The sequence below is a fragment of the Colletotrichum spaethianum genome, assembly GCF_022836535.1.
Source record: "Colletotrichum spaethianum MAFF 239500 DNA, contig20, whole genome shotgun sequence".
Taxonomy (NCBI): domain Eukaryota; kingdom Fungi; phylum Ascomycota; class Sordariomycetes; order Glomerellales; family Glomerellaceae; genus Colletotrichum; species Colletotrichum spaethianum.
Window position 1 is genome coordinate 42,060 of NW_026054790.1, and position 18,942 is coordinate 61,001.

The 18,942-nt window shown below is 49.0% G+C and overlaps 5 protein-coding genes across 5 annotated transcripts; all 5 read right to left on the reverse strand.

Annotated features, from left to right (window-relative positions):
* Nucleotides 1–1,783: 1,783 nt before the first annotated feature.
* Nucleotides 1,784–2,815, reverse strand: ColSpa_07711 (putative quinate permease; the record flags this gene model as incomplete). Its single annotated transcript, XM_049273923.1, has 2 exons — nt 1,784–2,493; nt 2,545–2,815. The coding sequence occupies 2 exons, from the start codon at nt 2,813–2,815 to the stop codon at nt 1,784–1,786; spliced, it is 981 nt and encodes a 326-aa protein (XP_049129880.1).
* Nucleotides 2,816–2,961: 146 nt separating this feature from the next.
* On the reverse strand, nt 2,962–3,335 carry ColSpa_07712 (high-affinity glucose transporter SNF3; the record flags this gene model as incomplete). Its single annotated transcript, XM_049273924.1, has 2 exons — nt 2,962–3,052; nt 3,127–3,335. The coding sequence occupies 2 exons, from the start codon at nt 3,333–3,335 to the stop codon at nt 2,962–2,964; spliced, it is 300 nt and encodes a 99-aa protein (XP_049129881.1).
* A 3,649-nt stretch (nt 3,336–6,984) lies between these two features.
* On the reverse strand, nt 6,985–8,502 carry ColSpa_07713 (N amino acid transport system protein; the record flags this gene model as incomplete). The annotated part of the gene is made up of 3 exons (XM_049273925.1): nt 6,985–7,780; nt 7,840–8,269; nt 8,319–8,502. 3 exons carry the CDS (start codon nt 8,500–8,502, stop codon nt 6,985–6,987), a joined length of 1,410 nt encoding a protein of 469 aa, XP_049129882.1.
* A 781-nt stretch (nt 8,503–9,283) lies between these two features.
* On the reverse strand, nt 9,284–10,288 carry ColSpa_07714 (peptidoglycan deacetylase; the record flags this gene model as incomplete). The annotated part of the gene is made up of 2 exons (XM_049273926.1): nt 9,284–10,110; nt 10,183–10,288. 2 exons carry the CDS (start codon nt 10,286–10,288, stop codon nt 9,284–9,286), a joined length of 933 nt encoding a protein of 310 aa, XP_049129883.1.
* Nucleotides 10,289–17,219: 6,931 nt separating this feature from the next.
* ColSpa_07715 (2-(R)-hydroxypropyl-CoM dehydrogenase) lies at nt 17,220–18,122 on the reverse strand (the record flags this gene model as incomplete). The annotated part of the gene is made up of 3 exons (XM_049273927.1): nt 17,220–17,515; nt 17,574–18,017; nt 18,074–18,122. The coding sequence occupies 3 exons, from the start codon at nt 18,120–18,122 to the stop codon at nt 17,220–17,222; spliced, it is 789 nt and encodes a 262-aa protein (XP_049129884.1).
* Between the last annotated feature and the right edge of the window lie 820 nt (nt 18,123–18,942).

Genomic DNA, 18,942 nt, shown 5'->3' on the forward strand with positions numbered 1-18,942 from the left:
AGTCAGGCATTTCCTGTGCCAACTTCTCCGGAAACGGGATCGGTGCAATGGATACGCTCCGTTCTGTCGATCTGAACCAAACTACTCCACCAGTGGGACCCACCAATACCATTTCCCAGGCATTTTTCTCTGATGATGAGAGCACTCTACTTACAACCGTTAAAGGAGACCCAGCAAAGAACAAAACTGGATTTCTTGCTGTCTATCAGGTCGAATCTGGGAACGGCGGCACATCTGTTAGTCAGCGTGGAGTGCGTTCTTCACCGAGTGGGACTGCGGTGCTTTTTGGTTCGTCCGTTATCCCAAACACCAACAACTTATTCGCCACGGATGCATCGTTCGGTGGCGCAGTTATATTACTTGACAAACGAACAAACATCGCGTCTCTTAAAGCAATGGAGGCTGTTGGTGGCCAGAAAGCAACTTGCTGGGTTGCAATTTCCCCAGCAACAAACACCGCATTCGTCACCGATGTCGGAACAAACAGATTAGTGGAAATGTCATTAACTGATGCAAGTATCAAGAGTGTTCTGGATCTCAGTGCGAATGCTGATCCTGGATTAACTGACCTGAGAGCTGCTGGAAAGTTCGTCTATGCACTCAGCCCTGGCAACGGTACAACGCAGGCGGCAATTACAGTGGTGGATGTGGTTAGCAGAATACAGGTTCAGCATTTTGGTCTTCAAGAGCTTGGGGCTGGAAAGAATTCGCAGGGAATGGCTTTACTAATGTGAAGTTTTGTGGCTGTTGCAATGGCGTTACAGTATAGCTAGGCTATTATAGGTTGCTACTCACACAAACATGAACAGATGTAGCCAATATCTCTATGAACTATGTTTGTTCACTCAAAGGAACAATGTTAGAGTGCTAGAAGGCTTATTTTCTATCTTCTTTGCGCTACCCTCTGATATAATCCAACCATAAACCTCGAGAAGGAAGCTCGTAACCTTGCTTCTGAAATTTGCTGATCTTGGGCAAGTGAAGGAACTTGCTCCTGTAATGTCAAACGGTTGCGGAGTGGGGCATGAATACAAAAATCGGCCTCTTGGTCATCTTTGATGTATACGGCCTATTTCCTGTCAATCCTACTTCATTAGCTAACCTTTTCAACTTTCCACTGGTAGCCAGCCTTCCAGTTATAGACCTGTCTACCAGGAAAAACTACCTGGACAGTAACACAAGCATTGCACAACAAGCTAGCCTGACTATGCTATCTCCAATTGTGTACTTGACATCTCATGTACAATCATTCCCATCGAGAAGGACTAAATGTAGGTCCTTACCAGCATCTAGAGCAAGACCGCATAAGCTATCCCCATATTTAAGGAGTATGATACCAAATCAATGCTGTCGCATGCAACTTCTTCAACAAAAGAAAAAAAAAAACCCCAATACCATGAAACGGTATTTTCAAGGCTATTGTTTGCTTACAGTATGTACTTTATTGGACCAAGTGGCGGATCTTCAAGGCGATGATTGTAGAATTTAGTGGATTAATAGCTGCAGTTGCCTGACCTTTCGATCCTCCTTAACATTAAGTAGCGATGTCTGTGGTAGACATACGCCCGTAGTGACTGGAATGCTAGGGACTTTGTTCAGGTCTATGCCATGCATGTGATCAACTCTTGCTGCATTAACTAGCCCATTACGCTACATTTAAAAACTTACACCTCATTATGAAAATGAATTATTCCGAATTTCCAGTCAAACGCAGGCATGCGTCTGAGCCTCTGTATGTCGCGGGAAACCACCATTCTCTGTGCGGCGATCAAGGTCGAGATGCCTAAGCCTTGGGAGAGGCAGTGGTAGTGTCCTCAAGTTGGGTGACGTTGCCCTGCGTCTTCTCGTTGTTCATCGAGGAGCTCTCAATATCGACACGTTTCCTCTGTACATCATCCTTAAAGCCAAAAAGGTCATTCATGCCCTCCAAAGAAAGACCCTTTGTCTCAGGGACGAAAAACCACACAAATACTGTCATAGAAAAACACCAGACACAGAAGAAGATATATGTACCGTACCCGCCAGTTCCCAAAGTCTCAAGCATTGGAGGAACGGCACGAGAGACGACAAAGTTGAAAAGCCACTGGGTCGCAGCTGCGAAGGAGACATTGGTTGCACGGAGACGAGCAGTGGCAATCTCGGAGACATAAATCCAGCAGCAAGGCCCCCAGCCAAACTGAAACATGCAGGCGAACAGGAAAACGCAGATGAGCGCAATGTAACCGGCAGCTGACACCTGAGAATCTTCCTGTTCCTGAGGCCTGGCCACTGCGATGAAGATACCAATGTACAGCATCGTCGAACCTTGGCCGATACCGGTCCACAAGAGGGACCTGCGGCGACCAAGAGAGTCGGCAACAAAAAGCAGGAAGACGGCGACGGCAATCAACTTCACAAGACCGTAGATGCCAGTCGCAAATAGCTCGTTCTGGGTGCCTTCGACGCCAAGGCTCGCAAATATTTGAGGCGCATAATAATTGATGGCGTTGGTACCTGACAATGTCAGTCTGGGAGCAGTAACACCACAGATGCTGCGCCACTTACCCGTCATCTGTTGAAAAAACATGAGCAAGATAGAGATGATAGCCCGCTTGCGATTAGATGGGACCAGCCACATTTCTCTTTGCAAGCTCATCCAGGTTGCACCATTAAGAATGGCGTTTTCCTCCTCGATAGCTGTCCTGATGTTGGCGAATTCTGCAGCGACATAAGGATGGTCAGGAGGTAGAGCGCGGATATTGGACAGGACTAATAGGGCCTCTTCCCACTTGTCCTGCTTAGCGAGGTGGCGTGGCGATTCGTTACAGAGAAACATAGAGATCATGAGTAGTATGGGAGGCACACCCTGGATGACAAGAGGGATCATATACCTAGCAGTACCTGTAACGTGCTGAAGGCAAGCGAAATTGATCCAGTAGCTGAGGAATATTCCAAAGACAATGAATAGTTGGTAAATTCCGGTCAGACCACCGCGAATAGCTCGAGGGCGTTTTCGGCGACGTAAAGGGGGTTGACCATAGACGCAAAACCAGTACCGAATCCGGATATGAATCTGGGGGCAACAGTGTTAGTACAGTACGTTGTCAATTTGGTTGTCAGCGGGTTGTAGAGATGGAAGACTCTTACCTGCCAACGTACATGGCTGCGAGGTGACCAGAAGCAGCAGCCTGAAGAATGACACCAATGACGGAGATACCACCTGCAGCCCAGATAAGGACGGGGCGACGGCCAAATTTATCGGCCGCTTGAGCAGCAAGGAGAGCGCCAACAAAGCATCCGGCCTGGAGAGTAGAGACAATGTTTGCACTGAGGTTTGCACGGTCCGTAGAGGACATATCGACGAGATCGTAAAGTCTGTTCAAGGGGGTGTGCTAAGTTAGCCAGCGAACTGAGCAGCTCAAACATTTCGGGGGTAAAGCATACTCCTGAAACTCTTTCATACGAAGAACACCGCCAATGACACCGGTGTCGATGCCGAAGATGAGACCACCAAAGCAGGCAGAACATGCGAGAGCGTAGACCCTCCATCCGTAGATTTCGGGGGGTCCTGCTTCATCGCCTCATTTTTGACGATCTTTTGAATAAGAGAGGTGCCCATGGTTGCAGTTGGCGGGGGAGGGTTGTGGTCGCGATTGGAACACAGCCAATATCCCGAGGCTATTGTAAGGGTCTTAAGTCTATTGCAAAGCAAAACCGGAAAGGACGAGCCTGTAGGATAACAATAAGAAATTCTCAATGTGACATCGACAGGCTCAAGTTTTTATATGTCTGCCTCGTCCTTCATCTCCGAAGACACCATGGTGTTCGATGAACCCAGAGTGTCCGCGAATCTGGTCGCTTCTCGGCAAAATGTAGTTGGACATGTTTGATGGTGAGGAGAGGAAAGGCGGAGTCCGGGGATGGAGGTGCTGGGCAAATCCAAGAGAAGCTGGGCGACTGGAGATTCTGGCTGACGCGAGACATGAAAGGGCAAAGTCGCAGAGTTGACGCGTACGGCCGAGCGTTGGCATTTATTGGCTATGGAACTTGGCTCTCAAATATCAATATGAGGTGGCGGGGATTGTGCTTGGCCAGAGTGAGCGGCCAAGGCAAACCCATATTCCGGGGGCAATTCCAATTCCTCAATGGTGGAAGAGCCCACATGCGTACGCCGAGAAATTGCTATTCTTGGGCCAAGATGGAAGAACATCAGCCCACAAATCGCGTAGACAGACGCCGGCGGAATGCATAGGCAATTATCGGATAACGCCTGGTCGCAATTGGAGAAGCAATTGGACATCCACCTTCGGAAACCCATCACTCTGGACCGTCGAGGTCCAGCCGGGGGTTATCCGTATAAGGCCCATTGACGCTGGCAATTTCTCCGGCTCTTTTGTCAGAGCCTTTCTCACGCCCTAGGATACGTGCTTCAAGCTAATTCTATCACCGGGCGCCACGAATGGCCTCGCTGGTTTTGGCTTAAAACTATTCTCTGCTAAATCTTTTGCCTTGTTTTCCAGTGTCTGTTCGGGCTTCTCGTGTCTAAGAAACCAGATAATGAAGGCCCTTCATCGGTAGGATTGTGGAATGGTAACGCGTCTTTCCGGCTTCTTTCTGTCTTTCGCAGTACCACAGGCACATTGCAGCTATACAAGAGACATACCCTGTCTCCCTATTTGGCTTCGGCAGGTACCAAGCCAGAAGGTTTTAGATAGGTTCGTCTACCTTGAGTCGGGAACAGATTGCGTCCCCATTTGACTGACTGCATACGACGAATGAACCTGGCCGCAATAGATAGGCAGCTTTCTTGCGCCAGGATATCTTTCGTATCGACTCCCATGCCGATGTCTGCCTGGTCAAGCATCTACTTGCAGGCAAGTGGAAAATAGGATGGTGTACAGCTCTTCCCGTCATTCCCTCTACAATGGTATAATAACTTGAGCGGCAAAGTCTCCCATCTTGCCAATGTGATCTAAAACAAAGCCGTCCACTGTTTTTATTCGGTCTTTAATGAAACCGCGGCTGGGATTGGGCTTAATCATGCCGCTGGCGTTATAAATACGACGTCCATGTCCAGGGGCCGAAATGAGAGAATCGGCATTTCCTCGGCCTAGAAATATTTTGTCAACAGTGTATTGAGACATCCAGACGGCAGCCTCTCCTCCGTGGCAGGGGCTCGGATACCCAGGAAAAGAGTAAAATATCGATCATCTTAGATCGTCCGAGAATAAATTCGAGACACTGTTTGTAAACATTGTAACCGGCTTGCTGTAATGGACAATAATGAAGCCAGGACTTTCCATGAAGTGCTTCTCGACATACATAAGACTACGGTCCGAAGCGGAGGGGCCGCTATATGACTTGACGTGTCCGGGCGCAGGGGGTCTAAGGGAAGTATTCTTTCTCTTCATGTCTCCAAGTAAGACGTCGTCTAGAACCGAGTTGCATGGCTTGCGAGGGAAAGTTGCACGGAAGGTGATTGTCGATGGCGCCTGAAGTGACTCATGGTTCAGGGCGCAATCTTATAGTTCATCTTCCGAAGAGTCCGGATCGAGCCGAGGTGAGAGTTGAGGTGTCTCAAGTAACCGGTCATCCAGCATTGTAGCAGATTCATTGGCGTCGGGTTGGGCATTATTTGCCAGCCATAAAACTGCATAGATGGTTTCATATGATTTGATGGGTTTGAAGGCCGTCAAAATAGAAACAAATTCCTTTACTTATAGCAGTTTTCCAGAACAGTTCCGTCTTCAGATCGGAACTTGGTCGTTAGGTCAACAACAATCTTGGCACCCAGTGTGTCAACGTCGACTAAACAATCAAGATTATCTTTTCAGGTTTTCTTGGGTCTCGAGAATCCTTTGAAGATCGGACTTTCTTGAGATAAGTAGTGCAACGGTGACAGCAAAATCGTGACATGAAACAGTATCACCGCCACAGTAGATGGTTGCTTTTCTAGCAAGAGATATCTCCTGTACGATCCAGCGACGACTGAATCACGACCTCTGCATGAATTCGATGAGTGCTGCCCACTCAGCTGTTGGCCCAGGATCCCGGGTTTAAGGGGTCGAAGTTATTAATGTTGAGAAAGCGATGAATGAAAGGGATTGCCCGGCTTAAGCTTTCAGTCGATTCTCCAAGCCATACCAGGACTCCATCGACCCGAGTATGCATAGCCATCTTTGGGATCTGTGAACTTATCTCATTCAAATCTCTTTCTTAATACAGAGGGTGGCAAGCCAGAGATACCTGGAAATGTTGGAGACAGCGTTGCGTTGCAATCGATGGAGGGCCTCAACCAGATTGAGTCGAACAACAATGCCGAATACCTCATCCTCTCTCCATAATTGTAGTTTGTTCTGATTCGTCGAGGTCTCACCCCAAACTTATGAAAGATCTTCGTATGATGGAGCGTTCGGCACGTCAAAGCCATCATCTCGGGTTAGAAGGACTTCGTGGTTCTGACATGGCTAACCTCATTGGGTAATCAAAACCTATGCAACCTTCCAGCGATTTCGCCTCCGTCTTTTCCAGGCCAGAGTTTCGGAAGACATATTTCGTCTCGTTCCAAGATTTCGTATTTGTAAGGCGTTTTCTTGGGCGATGGACTCGATGATCCTTTTGTGAAGGTGTCGATGCGATGCAGTGACAAATATTCAGCAGGGCGACAAATTAACTGTCAATGTGGCCTGTAGTGTGCTTGCGATTAGTCTAGCGCATGCACCCCACATATCACGCGGTCATATAACTCAGATCCCTTCGGCTCGCGTATCCAGCACAAAGGTGAAGGTATATGTTTTCCCCACCAATGGTCGCCAGCTCACTGTGAGTACGTGCTATGTAGATAGTTGTCATTAACACAGATAAGTATCCATTGATCAATAGCATTTCCAGCCCACTCCAAATGTTATGTTAAGCTTCAATCATATCTAAATAAGCTGCCTCGAAACATTGTTATCCGCATCACAAACAATCCTTCTAATCACATAACCTTGCTCGATTTGAAGATCATGATGAGCCGCTGTTGTCCGCGCAGGAAAACGCGCCTCCAATCAGTCCGTTGGCATAGGCGTCGATGATATTTTGGATAACACCGTAGGTCCCGCCAATGGTGAGAAAGACTGCCAAAAGAATCATAAGCCAGTTAAGCCAATATACCATGATCTGCCACCAGGTTCCCTGTCGGTAGTGCTGGTGGTCAAAGACCCAGAGGTAGCCCGGGAGACCAAGGGCCAAAGGCGCGAACGTCAAGCTTCCTGCCAGAGCAAGCAGGTAGTTGAAGATGGGGATACCAGATGCCAGCAGGAACGAGACGACAGACATGCTAAAAGTGCATGCAAGCCAGACGGACCAGTGGACAACTGAATTCTTTTGCAGGTGAACTGAGTCGCGCAGAAGTCGGACGAAAAGGTACTTGGCGGCAACGTGGATGTATAAGCACGCGCTGACCATTAATCCAATCAAGCCAATGCCGTACGCAACTTTCTTAACAACATCGCCAGCGCTGCCCAGAGAAGGGGAAGCCACCCACTGGCCACACCAGCGGTAGACGACAAGTGAGAACGTCAAGTAAGATGCTGTGACGACTCCCATGCAGAGGTAAACAGCCTTGTTGTAGTCTCTAGGTCTCTTCATCTCCGAGATGACGGGAAGGAATGCAGAAGTGCCAGCGCCGGAGCAGAAGATGGTAGCCACAGATGTGATGCCTGTGACAAAGTTTGGGTTGCCAATGACGTGATATCCGAGATCAAAGTCACCAGTCTGCGGAGCAGCGGCGGGTCTATTCCTCTGCGTGACAGCAACTCTGTGAGGTTGTTTAGCGAAAGAATACCTGACGCAAATAAACCAAAGGGAGGGACCTACACAACAATGAAGACGGCAATGTATACAGACAAGAAGCCAGCCCATGTCAACCACGCGATCTTCTCAAACTTGCGAGCACTAGCAAGAATAAAGACGGCGATTGTTGAAACCAACATAAAGTAGTTGGTGCAGACAGCGTGGCTGGAAAGTGCATTGAAAGCAACCGATGTGCCAAAGATTCCCGACGCGCCAACGATCGCGTACGTGACGAGGAACAAGACTCCAACAACTTCTTTCAACCACACTCCACCAACGACGTAAGCCATATCGGCGATGGAATGACACCCAGCATGAGCATTGCGAAAGTTTCCTTGGATGATGGCGCAGTATGTGTTGAGAAATTGCCAGCCCAAGACGTTGATAGCACCAGGCAATGCGCCGAGGACAAACATAGCCGACGGGATCGTGAGGACGCCGGTCGCGAAAATGACTTGGGCATGTTAGTTACCTCGATCGTTCCAGAGAAGTTGTCGTCTTACCCTTCAAGAAGATGACAGAGGCATGAATCCAGCCGACTGTCCGGAAGTCAACAGTTCCTTCGCCACGCTTGAAAACCTCGAATGCATCATCGGCGTTTTCGAGCTTTCCAGCATCGATGCTCCCGCTACTGCGGGCCGGGGCCGGCGTGATGGCATCGGCCTTTTCCGAATTGGTTTGAGACATGACAACAATTTCCGGCCTGATGGATGGGTTCCGACTGGAGCGACAAGCTTGCTTATTGTTATGGTTGCTGGGAGAGCGTCATCAATGAGCTGAAGACATCGCCTCAATGTCATTTATAGGATATGTGATGTTCGTAGGACTTGGAGCATTTGCCATATGGCGGGTTGATGAGAACGAGAAAATCAGTGTTGCTTATCTCGTAGCGGCAAAGAGTTTCCGACAAAAGATAGTCATCGACATGGACGTCCACCCAACCCCGCGACGAGCTTCAGATGCCGGTCCAAGGTCGTGGGTCACCGACCCACGTCGGCCACAAAGTTAAAAGCGCTTTCAGGGGCTTGATGTGGGTTTGCGGAGTCTGACGTTCGCTGTGACAAGGCTAAAGCGATAAGGTTGGGGTATTGCAGACGTGTTGGAGTAAGTCTTCGAGGGCAGATATGCAGAGTTGGAGTCATCATAGATCCTTGAGCGAGATGTGTATTACCCCAAGTTCCACCATCATTGGGATGACTTGGACATCATAGACGATAAGCGCGGGGTAGGGGTCTCGTGGCCATTTGGTTTGGAGGTATCGGATCATGGCATATGGTATGCGAGGCAGGCAAGCATCAAATGGCTCATCACTTCGGGACTAGACGCATGGTCTTAGGGCTCCTTTGACAGTAGTTGAGTGATAGTTGCGGTTTTTCTTTACACCCATGATTCATAAAGGGAATTTATATGTTCTGAAACGGGGACGTCTTGAAAGTGTTAATTGGTTTTTTAGGCTAATCATTTGCTACTATGACGACTTCTTGAGGATAGCGCCTGGCTCTGCAGGCATGATGGCACCTTGAGGCGGCGTTGTCTTTGCTTTGAAGTCATCGCATATCTGCTCCATTGTGACAAACTCAACACCCTCGTGCTTCTTCATGTGTTCGATGAGCCTCTCATGCATCAGAAGCGCGTGCGGACGACCTGATACATCGGGATGAATGGTCAATGGGAAGATGAACTCATCGTACTCGCGGTAGAAGTAGTCGAAGTGGTCTCTCCAGATATCCTCCACATCTCTCGCGTTGACGAAGCCATGACTGTTCGGTGCATCCTTAATGAACAACATAGGAGGTAAATCGTCCAAGTACCAATTCGCTGGAATCTCTACAAGCCCAGTCTCTTGGCCTCTGACAAGTGGCTTCATCCACTCGCTGGCCTTCTTCTTGTAGTCGATCTTTGTCCATTCATCACCAGTCCGCAGATAATACGGCTGGCAGTCATGATGACTCATGCTGTGGTCGTATTCGATGCCGTAATCAAGCAGGAGCTGTGCGCCTTCCTTGCTTGTTTCCCACCACGGAGCAACACTGCCTCTGGGAGGCTTGCCCGCGAAGTCCGTAAGCATCCGATACGTCTTGTCAAGGATCTCTCTCTGCTGCTCTATTGTCATGTCGGTGGGGTTCTCGTGTGAGTATCCATGGAGGCCTATCTCATGGCCGGCATCTCGAACTGCGGCCATATCTTCTGGAAACGTTTCGAGGCTGTGTCCGGGAATGAACCATGTTGCTTTGATATCATATTTGGCAAGCAGCTTGAGCACACGTTGGACGCCAATGGTTCCTGCAAAGTAGCCTGAAAGAGGTTAGAGTCGAAGTCGCCAACAGCAGCACATGCTCTGAAAGCCGGGTTTGTGATAAATCTCACCTCTGCTGATGTCGTTTGAGGAATCCTCTCCTCCATACGATCCCAACCAGCCAGCGACCGCATCAACATCGACACCGTAACTGACGAGAACACGCTTCTTGCCCATATTGATGAGAAAATCGAGGATTTCCCGGATATTACTGTTTGTTTGTTGTTTGGTTGAATGAGGTGAAGCTTTGTGTGAGTTTACGATTGACGCGGGGTTCGAGAGAAGGTGGCAGCTGGCAAACTTAATTAGGAGTGGCGAGTCTGAGTTAAGAATCGGAGCGCGCACGGCAGCAGGTCGATCGGTCAATGAGGGGTAAATGTCGTCTTATCGGATTCGCACCTTAGTTTACCAAATACCTCACAGCAGCTGAACGTCCTCACAGGCATTAGCTTATCGCGGGGTAGTTGCACTCCACCGATGAATTTAAAGCACGGCCAAAGCAACTTTTCGTATTTTTAGCGGCATTGATGAGAGAGGTTTGCATTGCGTTGATCAGAAGAAGCTTAGGTACTGCTCTTCTGTGGAGGTTATCCGGTCATGGGCAGGCAACAAGTTGGAGTCGCCGATAAGAGGGGAGGCTGTAAAGTTGGAGAACCAAATCCCACAAGTCACAGTAATTGACAAATGGTAGATCTCAAATGCAGGTATTTGACCCCACTTGACCCCTCGAGATAAGGATAATCTCCAACTCACCTCGACATTTACTGGTTCCCAACAGCACCATAAGATCAGCAGGTATCATGATAACAGATGTGGGAACACCACCTTGATTTAAGCTCTTCCCTCGATCCTCGGCAATCCCACTTTGACCTAGATTTTACTTTACCTTAGTACCATCCATCACAATTGGTCGGTCGATCCCTGACAATCGACGCCCCAGCATGACATACACCAGTATTCCACGCAGAATGCGAGCAGCGCAAATCTCGCAGGTTGGCGCTTCTTTCTTGCGTTCTGTTGTTCATTGAATACTGATTTTGTAACAGTACAATAAGCCATATGAGTTAGTCGAGAGAAATGTTCCAAGCATCCGCGATAGTGAACTTCTCATCAGAGTCCACGCGGCTGGTTTTTGTCATTCCGATCTGCAGGTCCTGCAGGGACAGTTCGGGTCACCCTTAGGAATGATCGCTTCCCACGAGCCTTCCGGCGTCGTCGTTCGTGTCGGCAAGAGTTGCAGCAGTGACTGGAAAGTTGGTGATCGAGTTGGAGCTCTCAACTTCAAAAACTCCTGCGGTCAATGCACTGGATGCGGGCTGGCAAAGCGAATAAACGATCAGTTGGATCCCCGTTTCTGCGACAAACGAGAAACCGCGGGTTTTCAGCATGATGGAGCATTTGCCGACTATCTCCCTGTAGACCCTGAAACGACGGTCCGATTGCCGTCTTCCCTATCGTTCGATCAAGCGGCACCATTGATGTGTGCTGGTGCTACAGTCTGGGGCTCTCTAGAAAGAGCCACGGCTGCGCTAAACCCTGGAGACGTCGTAGCTATTGTTGGCATAGGGGGTCTCGGCTTCCTCGGCTTGCAATTTGCCAGCGCCATGGGCTTCCGCACCCTGGCAGTTGATAGTAGGGAGGCAGGGAGGCAGTTGGCTACCGAGATGGCAAATCAGAGCCTGAAACCTTCATTGGTTGTCGACTCCAGCGCGAAAGATGCTACGTCTAAGATCATGGACTTTACAGGAGGAGAAGGTGTTGCGGCCGTAGTAGTCTGTACAGACTCTCTTGAGGCCAACAACTGGGCCCTAACACTGCTTCGAATTGGAGGTGTGATGGGCGTTTTGGGCCTGCCTGCCGAAGATTGGAGGTTTGATTCAAGTGTAATCATTTTCCGAGAGCTTACAATTCGGGGTAGCTATGTGGCGAGTAAAGAGTCCACTGAAAGGATGATGAAACTTGTAGAGAGAGCCGACATTCGATCACACATCACATTGATGTCCTTCGATGAGATTCCGGACATTCTGACGGCCTATCACGACAGCGCGTTCAAAGGTAGACTAGTAGTTAGAATAACATAATGAAACAGGGATGTACCCGATGTTTGACAATCAGTTATCATGACTTGAATCGCAGAAGTCGCATAATAACATTGGTCATTCGATATAAACAAATGACTGAAGCTTGTAACTAGACTATAAGATCCCCCACAACTATTTTGTAAACAAGAAGGAAAAGAGCCCGAAGAGAGCGACACCAAGTGGGTTCAGTCTATCGGAGTGTGTTTCGGCAATCTCGGCATCTTGGGCTAGTATTGTCTAGTTTCTCATTGCTCTCCAACTATTTTTTCCAAGCCTCAAAAGCAGAATCGTACAAAACACTGTTAGGTATGCAATGTGTCTCCCACTCTCACCGTTATCCACTTGTGTGGAGTTGGAGTCAGACAGAGTTCCCCAACTTCGACTCGTGCTCACCCTAACTTACCCCATTGCCTCCGACCCCAAGACACGCGATTAATGGGGTCACTACGGTCGGCGGAGATGGTCCGGTCGTTACCATCGTGCCCGTTAATGGCGACTTCATTTAGTTTGTCATCGAGAATCCGCCCTGCTACGGACCGGCCAATGGCCCTCGGAAAGGTTCCCGATATTTCTTCGCCACATCGCCATGGATTCAACTTTCGAGTCTTTATCAAGAACCTGTTGGCTGACTATTTATCGTGACGAACCACTACAACACCTTGGTAACTGGGCGGACGACCATTCCCGAGTCGCCACATTCCAACATGTCTGTCTTCTTCAAGGACATATCCACGTACGCAACCCACCATTCTTAATCCGAATCCCAATAGCTGAAACTTGTGGTTTAGGGATAATCCAGTGCAAAAGGGAGACGTCGAGAAACTTCTCAAACCACTTGACTTGACAATCAAACCTGAAGAGTCGGCCGACTACCAAAGGCTCCTCGCCGCGGTTCACGATTGCGCGTGTCGTATCGAAAGCTTACCCGATTACCAGCCCATTCCCGACACGAAACGATACCCCGCGAGAACATACACCTTCCCACGGCAGAGGAGCAAGCCTTTGGTCATGCTTGGGCATATCGGTTCCTGATAAAAGGCGACTCTCCCGCGGACTCCTCGTCAGTGTCTTTGGAGGGGAAGACTGTATGCTTGAAAGACTGTATCGCTGTTGCAGGTGTCCCGCAATTCTTCGGCAGCGATGCCTTCCCTCCGTGGACACCGTCAACAGACGCAACGGTAGTAACACGGGTGCTGGATGCCAGGGCTGATATTCTGGGCACCGCTACGTGTGAGCATTTCTGCAACTCTACTGCATCCTTCACCAGTTCACAGGGCACCATCGAGAACCCATACAAGCAAGGCTACTCTACCGGGGGCAGCACATCAGGCGGTGCAGCCCTCGTGGGCTCTGGGATGATTGATATCGCCCTTGGTACGGACCAAGGCGGGAGTATCAGGGTTCCTGCCTCATTTTGTGGTTGTGTTGGGTTAAAGCCGACCCATGGACTAGTGCCTTTCACAGGCATCACGAGTGGCGATTCCATCGACGACCATGCCGGTCCCATATGTCGGTCGGTCACAGAAGTCGCACAAGTTCTCGATGTCATCTCCGGTTACGACGGCATTGACGACAAATCTTTGGGGGCTGCTGCTCATGGTTCCTACAACTTTTCTGCTACTCTTCGATCAGCTTCAGGTCGATTAGAAGGGGTGAAGATTGGTCTTCTGAAAGAAGGTTTCAACCAGGAAATCGTTGATCCTAGAGTTAGAGACCATGTCATTGCAGCTGCTCGAAAACTCGAGTCATTGGGGGCGACCGTTGATGAAGTATCTGTTCCTCTTCACCTAGAGGGCCCTTCAATATGGACTATTCAACAACGCATTGCTGGCTCTTCGGGCATTCTAGGAAGGGCTTCTGGGCGAAGAGGCCTAGGCCTGACCGAATTTGAGAAAGCTCGCCTTCCTTGGTCTGACTCAAGCTTCCAGAAACTCTTCCCTTCGACCAAGAACACCGTCATTAACGGCCTGTACCTTTCTGAGAAGTTTCCTGGCCTATATAGTAAGGCCGTAAACATTGGCCGGCAGATCAGCGACGCCTATGAAAAGGTATTTGAAAGCTACGATGTCATTATCACGCCAACTACACCCTTTGTCGCACCACGACATGGATCTCGTGAGTCAGTCTTGGGCTCGTTCGAGCCTACCATCGGCTTGACAACAAACACTGCTGTATTTAACGTCACGGGACACCCCGCCATGTCGATACCTGTAGGCTTCCTTTCTGCGAAGGATGATCCACAAGTGTTACTGCCAGTAGGCATGCAAGTCGTCGGTGGGTTATGGCAAGAAAAGAACGTGTTCAACGTCGGACATGCATGGGAAACCAACTTCGACTGGAAAGGCATCAAGAGCAGTGGGGATGTGATCCAATCTACCCCTGAGTCATTGACGACCGGAACACACCCCAAAGTCAATGGAAGAACAATGTCTGAGGTAAATGGCACAACATCACCAAGTCTCAAGCGAGTGAAACTTTCGGTTTAAGCTTGATGGCGCAAGATGCGAATTGCTGCGCCTCTTTGCAGGAGGACTTTATCATATCTAGATTCAGCACCTACACTCCATTGACTATTTTAAAGTAATAGATGACTCGGGAATTCGCTGAACCCTGTGCATGAGCGATGACAGCTCGATTATGCACCTCTTAAAACTTCAGCGCAGGAGCAATGACTTCTCGCTAAGAAAACGTTACGATGTTTTGTGATGCAGAGCAAAAGGCATTTGCTTTTCCATGTATGTTATATCAATGCATAAATAAGAACACAGTACTTTGTACATATGATCTGACGGGACCTCACGATGTCAACAGCATAGCATCAAGGCGAGCAAAGCGGGCATACCGAGTCCTAAGACTAACACTGATTGGTAGGGTTGCATTTTCCATATTTATTCCCACTGGAGTCCCAGCAAAAGAGATCTGTATGGTTGTTGCATGTCAATTCCTCAGACTACAGTTTGGTTCCTTCCGGGATCTTTCACTTTATTCCGCGAGTTACAGTAACTCTCCGCCGTTTCCCTTCCCCATAACGACATTTGACTGGTCTCAGCACAACGACCCCCCATGCTGCATAATGCACTTGGCGGCGGTGCCGTAATTCAATGGTTAGCGATTCAAGTAGACTTCCAAACCAAAGCATGAGCCGCAAAGGAAGTTGAAAGGTTGAGACGGGATGCATCACCTGCAATTAAGTGGGAGTGGCTAATACCTAACAGCGAAAGGAAGCCCTTTGTAGCCGAGCCTAACGATTTGCAAGGCCCGCAAAGTCAAGTGATGAGATAATACCAGCATGCAAGCAATGTTTCAGCACAGGCCGGAACTGAGATGTACAAACAGATTCCGTGTGGTCAAGAATCAGCCATCTTGCGCCAGCCCAATCGAGCCTTCCATGGAGTTGGACATCTCGGCGAGGTTCGAGACTTACACTACTTCTACGAGGTAGTAGGCCCTGTCATGTCAGAAGCTTTAGACACCTATCTTTGGACACGTGTGGTTATCCAATCCAGCAACTTTGAGCCACCCGTCACACACGCCATTATATCCATCAGTAGTCAGTATGAGTGAGCTCAAGTCACTTTTGAGGTGGGTAATGCAGTACGGTATCCATACGACAATCAGTATTTTGCCCTCCGCCACTGCAATGCCGCCGTCCATGAACTAAGGACCACGGGCACCAACAACAAAAATCCTATCATATTGCTAGTCTGTTTTCTTTTGCCTTGCATCGAGAGTATGCACTGTGATAGAAGGAGGCTTTTCAGCACAGCCGACATGAGTGAAAAATATTAAAGAATATCTTCTGGGAATACAAGACCACATGAACAATCGTGCACCTCTTGCCCATGTTCCGGCGATTGAGCGAGTTTGCTTCTTTTTTCGGTGATGAGGCTGCGGATTTACCGGCATAAAAGAAGTGGAAGGCCTCATGCCACGGCTTTTCAGCACATTTTCGGACGCAGAGTTGATGCTAGAAGTGCTTTTCAACCGAATGGCAGAACTGATACATTCCAATCGGAGCACACAACGAGCACGACGAACCAACGCCTGTGAACAAAGGCCTCTAAAAGTCACTCCCATTGCGCCAGGGCATCTTTCAGAACAACCTGTTACCAACGGATTATAGTATCACTGGGTATAACTTTTTATAAACCTTGCAAGCATTCGGCCTAAGAACCTGGGTGCCCAAACCTCCCCTGGATTAGTAGACCGTTCAAAAATGATGCGGTGTTTTCTTTTAATGCGCTTTGTGTGCTGCGGAATTTGGCTGAACGTATCATTTGAAATTAGTGAGGCTGCCTATGATGGGTTTCTAGGAATTTTCCAGCGGACTCTGAACCATTTGCTTCGGTTTAAAAATTGAAGTTCCAGCACAGCGTCGATTTAGATGGCTCTGAGAGGCCTATTTCTTCGTCTTTCCATGTCCTCCTATGTACTTACACCAGAATCACAGATTTATGGAAGGACTCGCGGGCAAAAGAGGAAAGGCTGGTCGTAGACGACACATGTCGAACCATCAAACTCCTAAGGCGTGATGATGAGGGCCAGACCTATCCACACGCGGAGTATCTAGTCGTGAAAGACAGATTGATAGGGTAACCCCTAAATAACATGGTCACTGCTTCCCATAGCAGTGTGTTTACAACAGACGCCGTTGTGCAGCCGAGTTCCTGTAAGCCTAGTCTACTGACTCGAGCCAGGATGGTGCTGTAGATAAAATATGGTCAAGGCCAAAGGTTACTCACTGTGCGCTTATTTACAACGCATCACCGACCACCAGCGCATACAATTTCAACATGAGGATGTTTCTTTCTTTTTTTTTTCCCTCTTTTCCCTTTTCAGCAACTGGCAACATAGAAATATACAACTTAGTCAGCACAGTTCGAGCATGTTTATATGTTATAGCGTTCCAGTCAAGTGTGATTATTATCCTCATCTGATCAAACGATTTTATAACAATGAATATACGTTTATGGGCGCCCCAGATATTATGGGAGGGTATAAACTCATATTCTCTCATTATTTGATATTTAGTTAATAATATAGCCTCCGTCAACCACCAATGCATGCCCTTGAACAAATGAAGCCTGGCTGGAGCATAGGAATAAGACCGCGTTCGCCACTTCTTCGGGTGTACCCATTCGCTTCATGGGTGCAATATCGATCGCAGGTCTCAGTCTTTGGACTAGTTCTTCGGATGCTGTTGTCATTGGCGTAGCAATCACACCCGGACAAACGCAATTGATCCTAATCCCGTCTTGAGAATAATCGATGGCATCCGATCGAGTCATGTTGATTATTGCTGCTTTGGACGCGCAATATGGCGCTGTGTGCCATTACGATGTGAGTCGTTTGCAGTCAAGTATGAATGCATCAATGCTTACCTGCCGCTGGCCGCGCCACGACACCGAGTTGACTAGCAATGTTGACGATGGCTCCTCGCTGACTCGGATGCTCCTCATGCGGTTGCTGGTTTAGCATGTGGCTTAGCACAGCACGAGAAACCAGCCAGCTACCCTTGCAGTTGACGTTCGTAATAAGGTCAAAAGCAGCTGTCGATGTTTCGTGCGACCGCAGTGATTGACCGAGGATCCCAGCGCAACTAACAGAGTAGTCGATACGCCCGAATTGTTTGGCGACATCTTGTACAAAGTAATTGACGAAGCTTTCGTCGGAGACATCCCCTTCTCGGCTCAACACTTGGGCTTTCGGATCAATCTGGAGAATCACATTCCGTGTGTCTGCTAGCGACTTTTTGTTCAGGTCGGTAATGGCAATTCTCGAGCATCCCGATCGCGCGAAGCCTCTGGCGACGGCGGCGCCAATGCCTGCAAGAGGAGGTCAGGTCTTGACACTGGAAGAGTGGCTCTGAGGGAAATCTCACCAGTTCCTCCAGCACCAGTAATGAAAGCAACTCCTGGGAACTTGTACATGGTGAAAATTGACCGGGGACCCTTGTGCTTGCCTCGCAATTTAATGACTGCTCAAGTTTTTGGCAACTGCTTCTGGTTATGATGAAAATTGGGAGGTAGTGTCGCATGAGATCTACTTGGGATCAACTCCCAGGTACTCCAACTTAACCGCATGGTCCGTTCCATCCGCCCTTGTACTTTGACTGGTGGATGTTGCGGGGAAGCGGGCAAAATGCGATGTCGGGGGGAGGGGGGAGGGAAGAAAACAAGGAAATACAAACTGCTACCAGGGAATCCCATCAATGAGAGACTCCAAAGGCTAAGACCAAGGAGATAAGATCGTGGGATTGTAGTGTAGCGTGTTAAGGGTGCATGGTTACGAGTCAGTCTCCAAGTGATAGCAGCCGATCCACGGCAGTTGGAGTTTATCTCTGAAAAAGGAACGACCCACAAGGAACGTAAAGTCTTCTCCAACATAAGCCAAGGGAAGCCCCAATCCGCTACTCTCTCCAACTTCCCCTGCCTTTCACACCTCCAACAACTCTGTCATCCTGCGACGTGGAAGCATGTTGTCCCACAACGGCACGAAAACGCACCCACAGCCGCAGCCGCAAGCGCCGCCGCCGCATCACCAGCAGCAGCTCCCGCGACCGCATTCGACTCCAGTCAAGCGAAGGAGGCGAACCGGTAACGGACCCGATGCGCGTGCCTGCCCTCACTGCGGACGAACCTTCAAGCGCACTGAGCACTTGGAGCGCCATGTGCGAACGCGTCAGTCATCCCGTCCATTATCGTGTGTCTGTCTCCAAATGTTGGAGTGGATGGAAAGTCGGCCTAGACT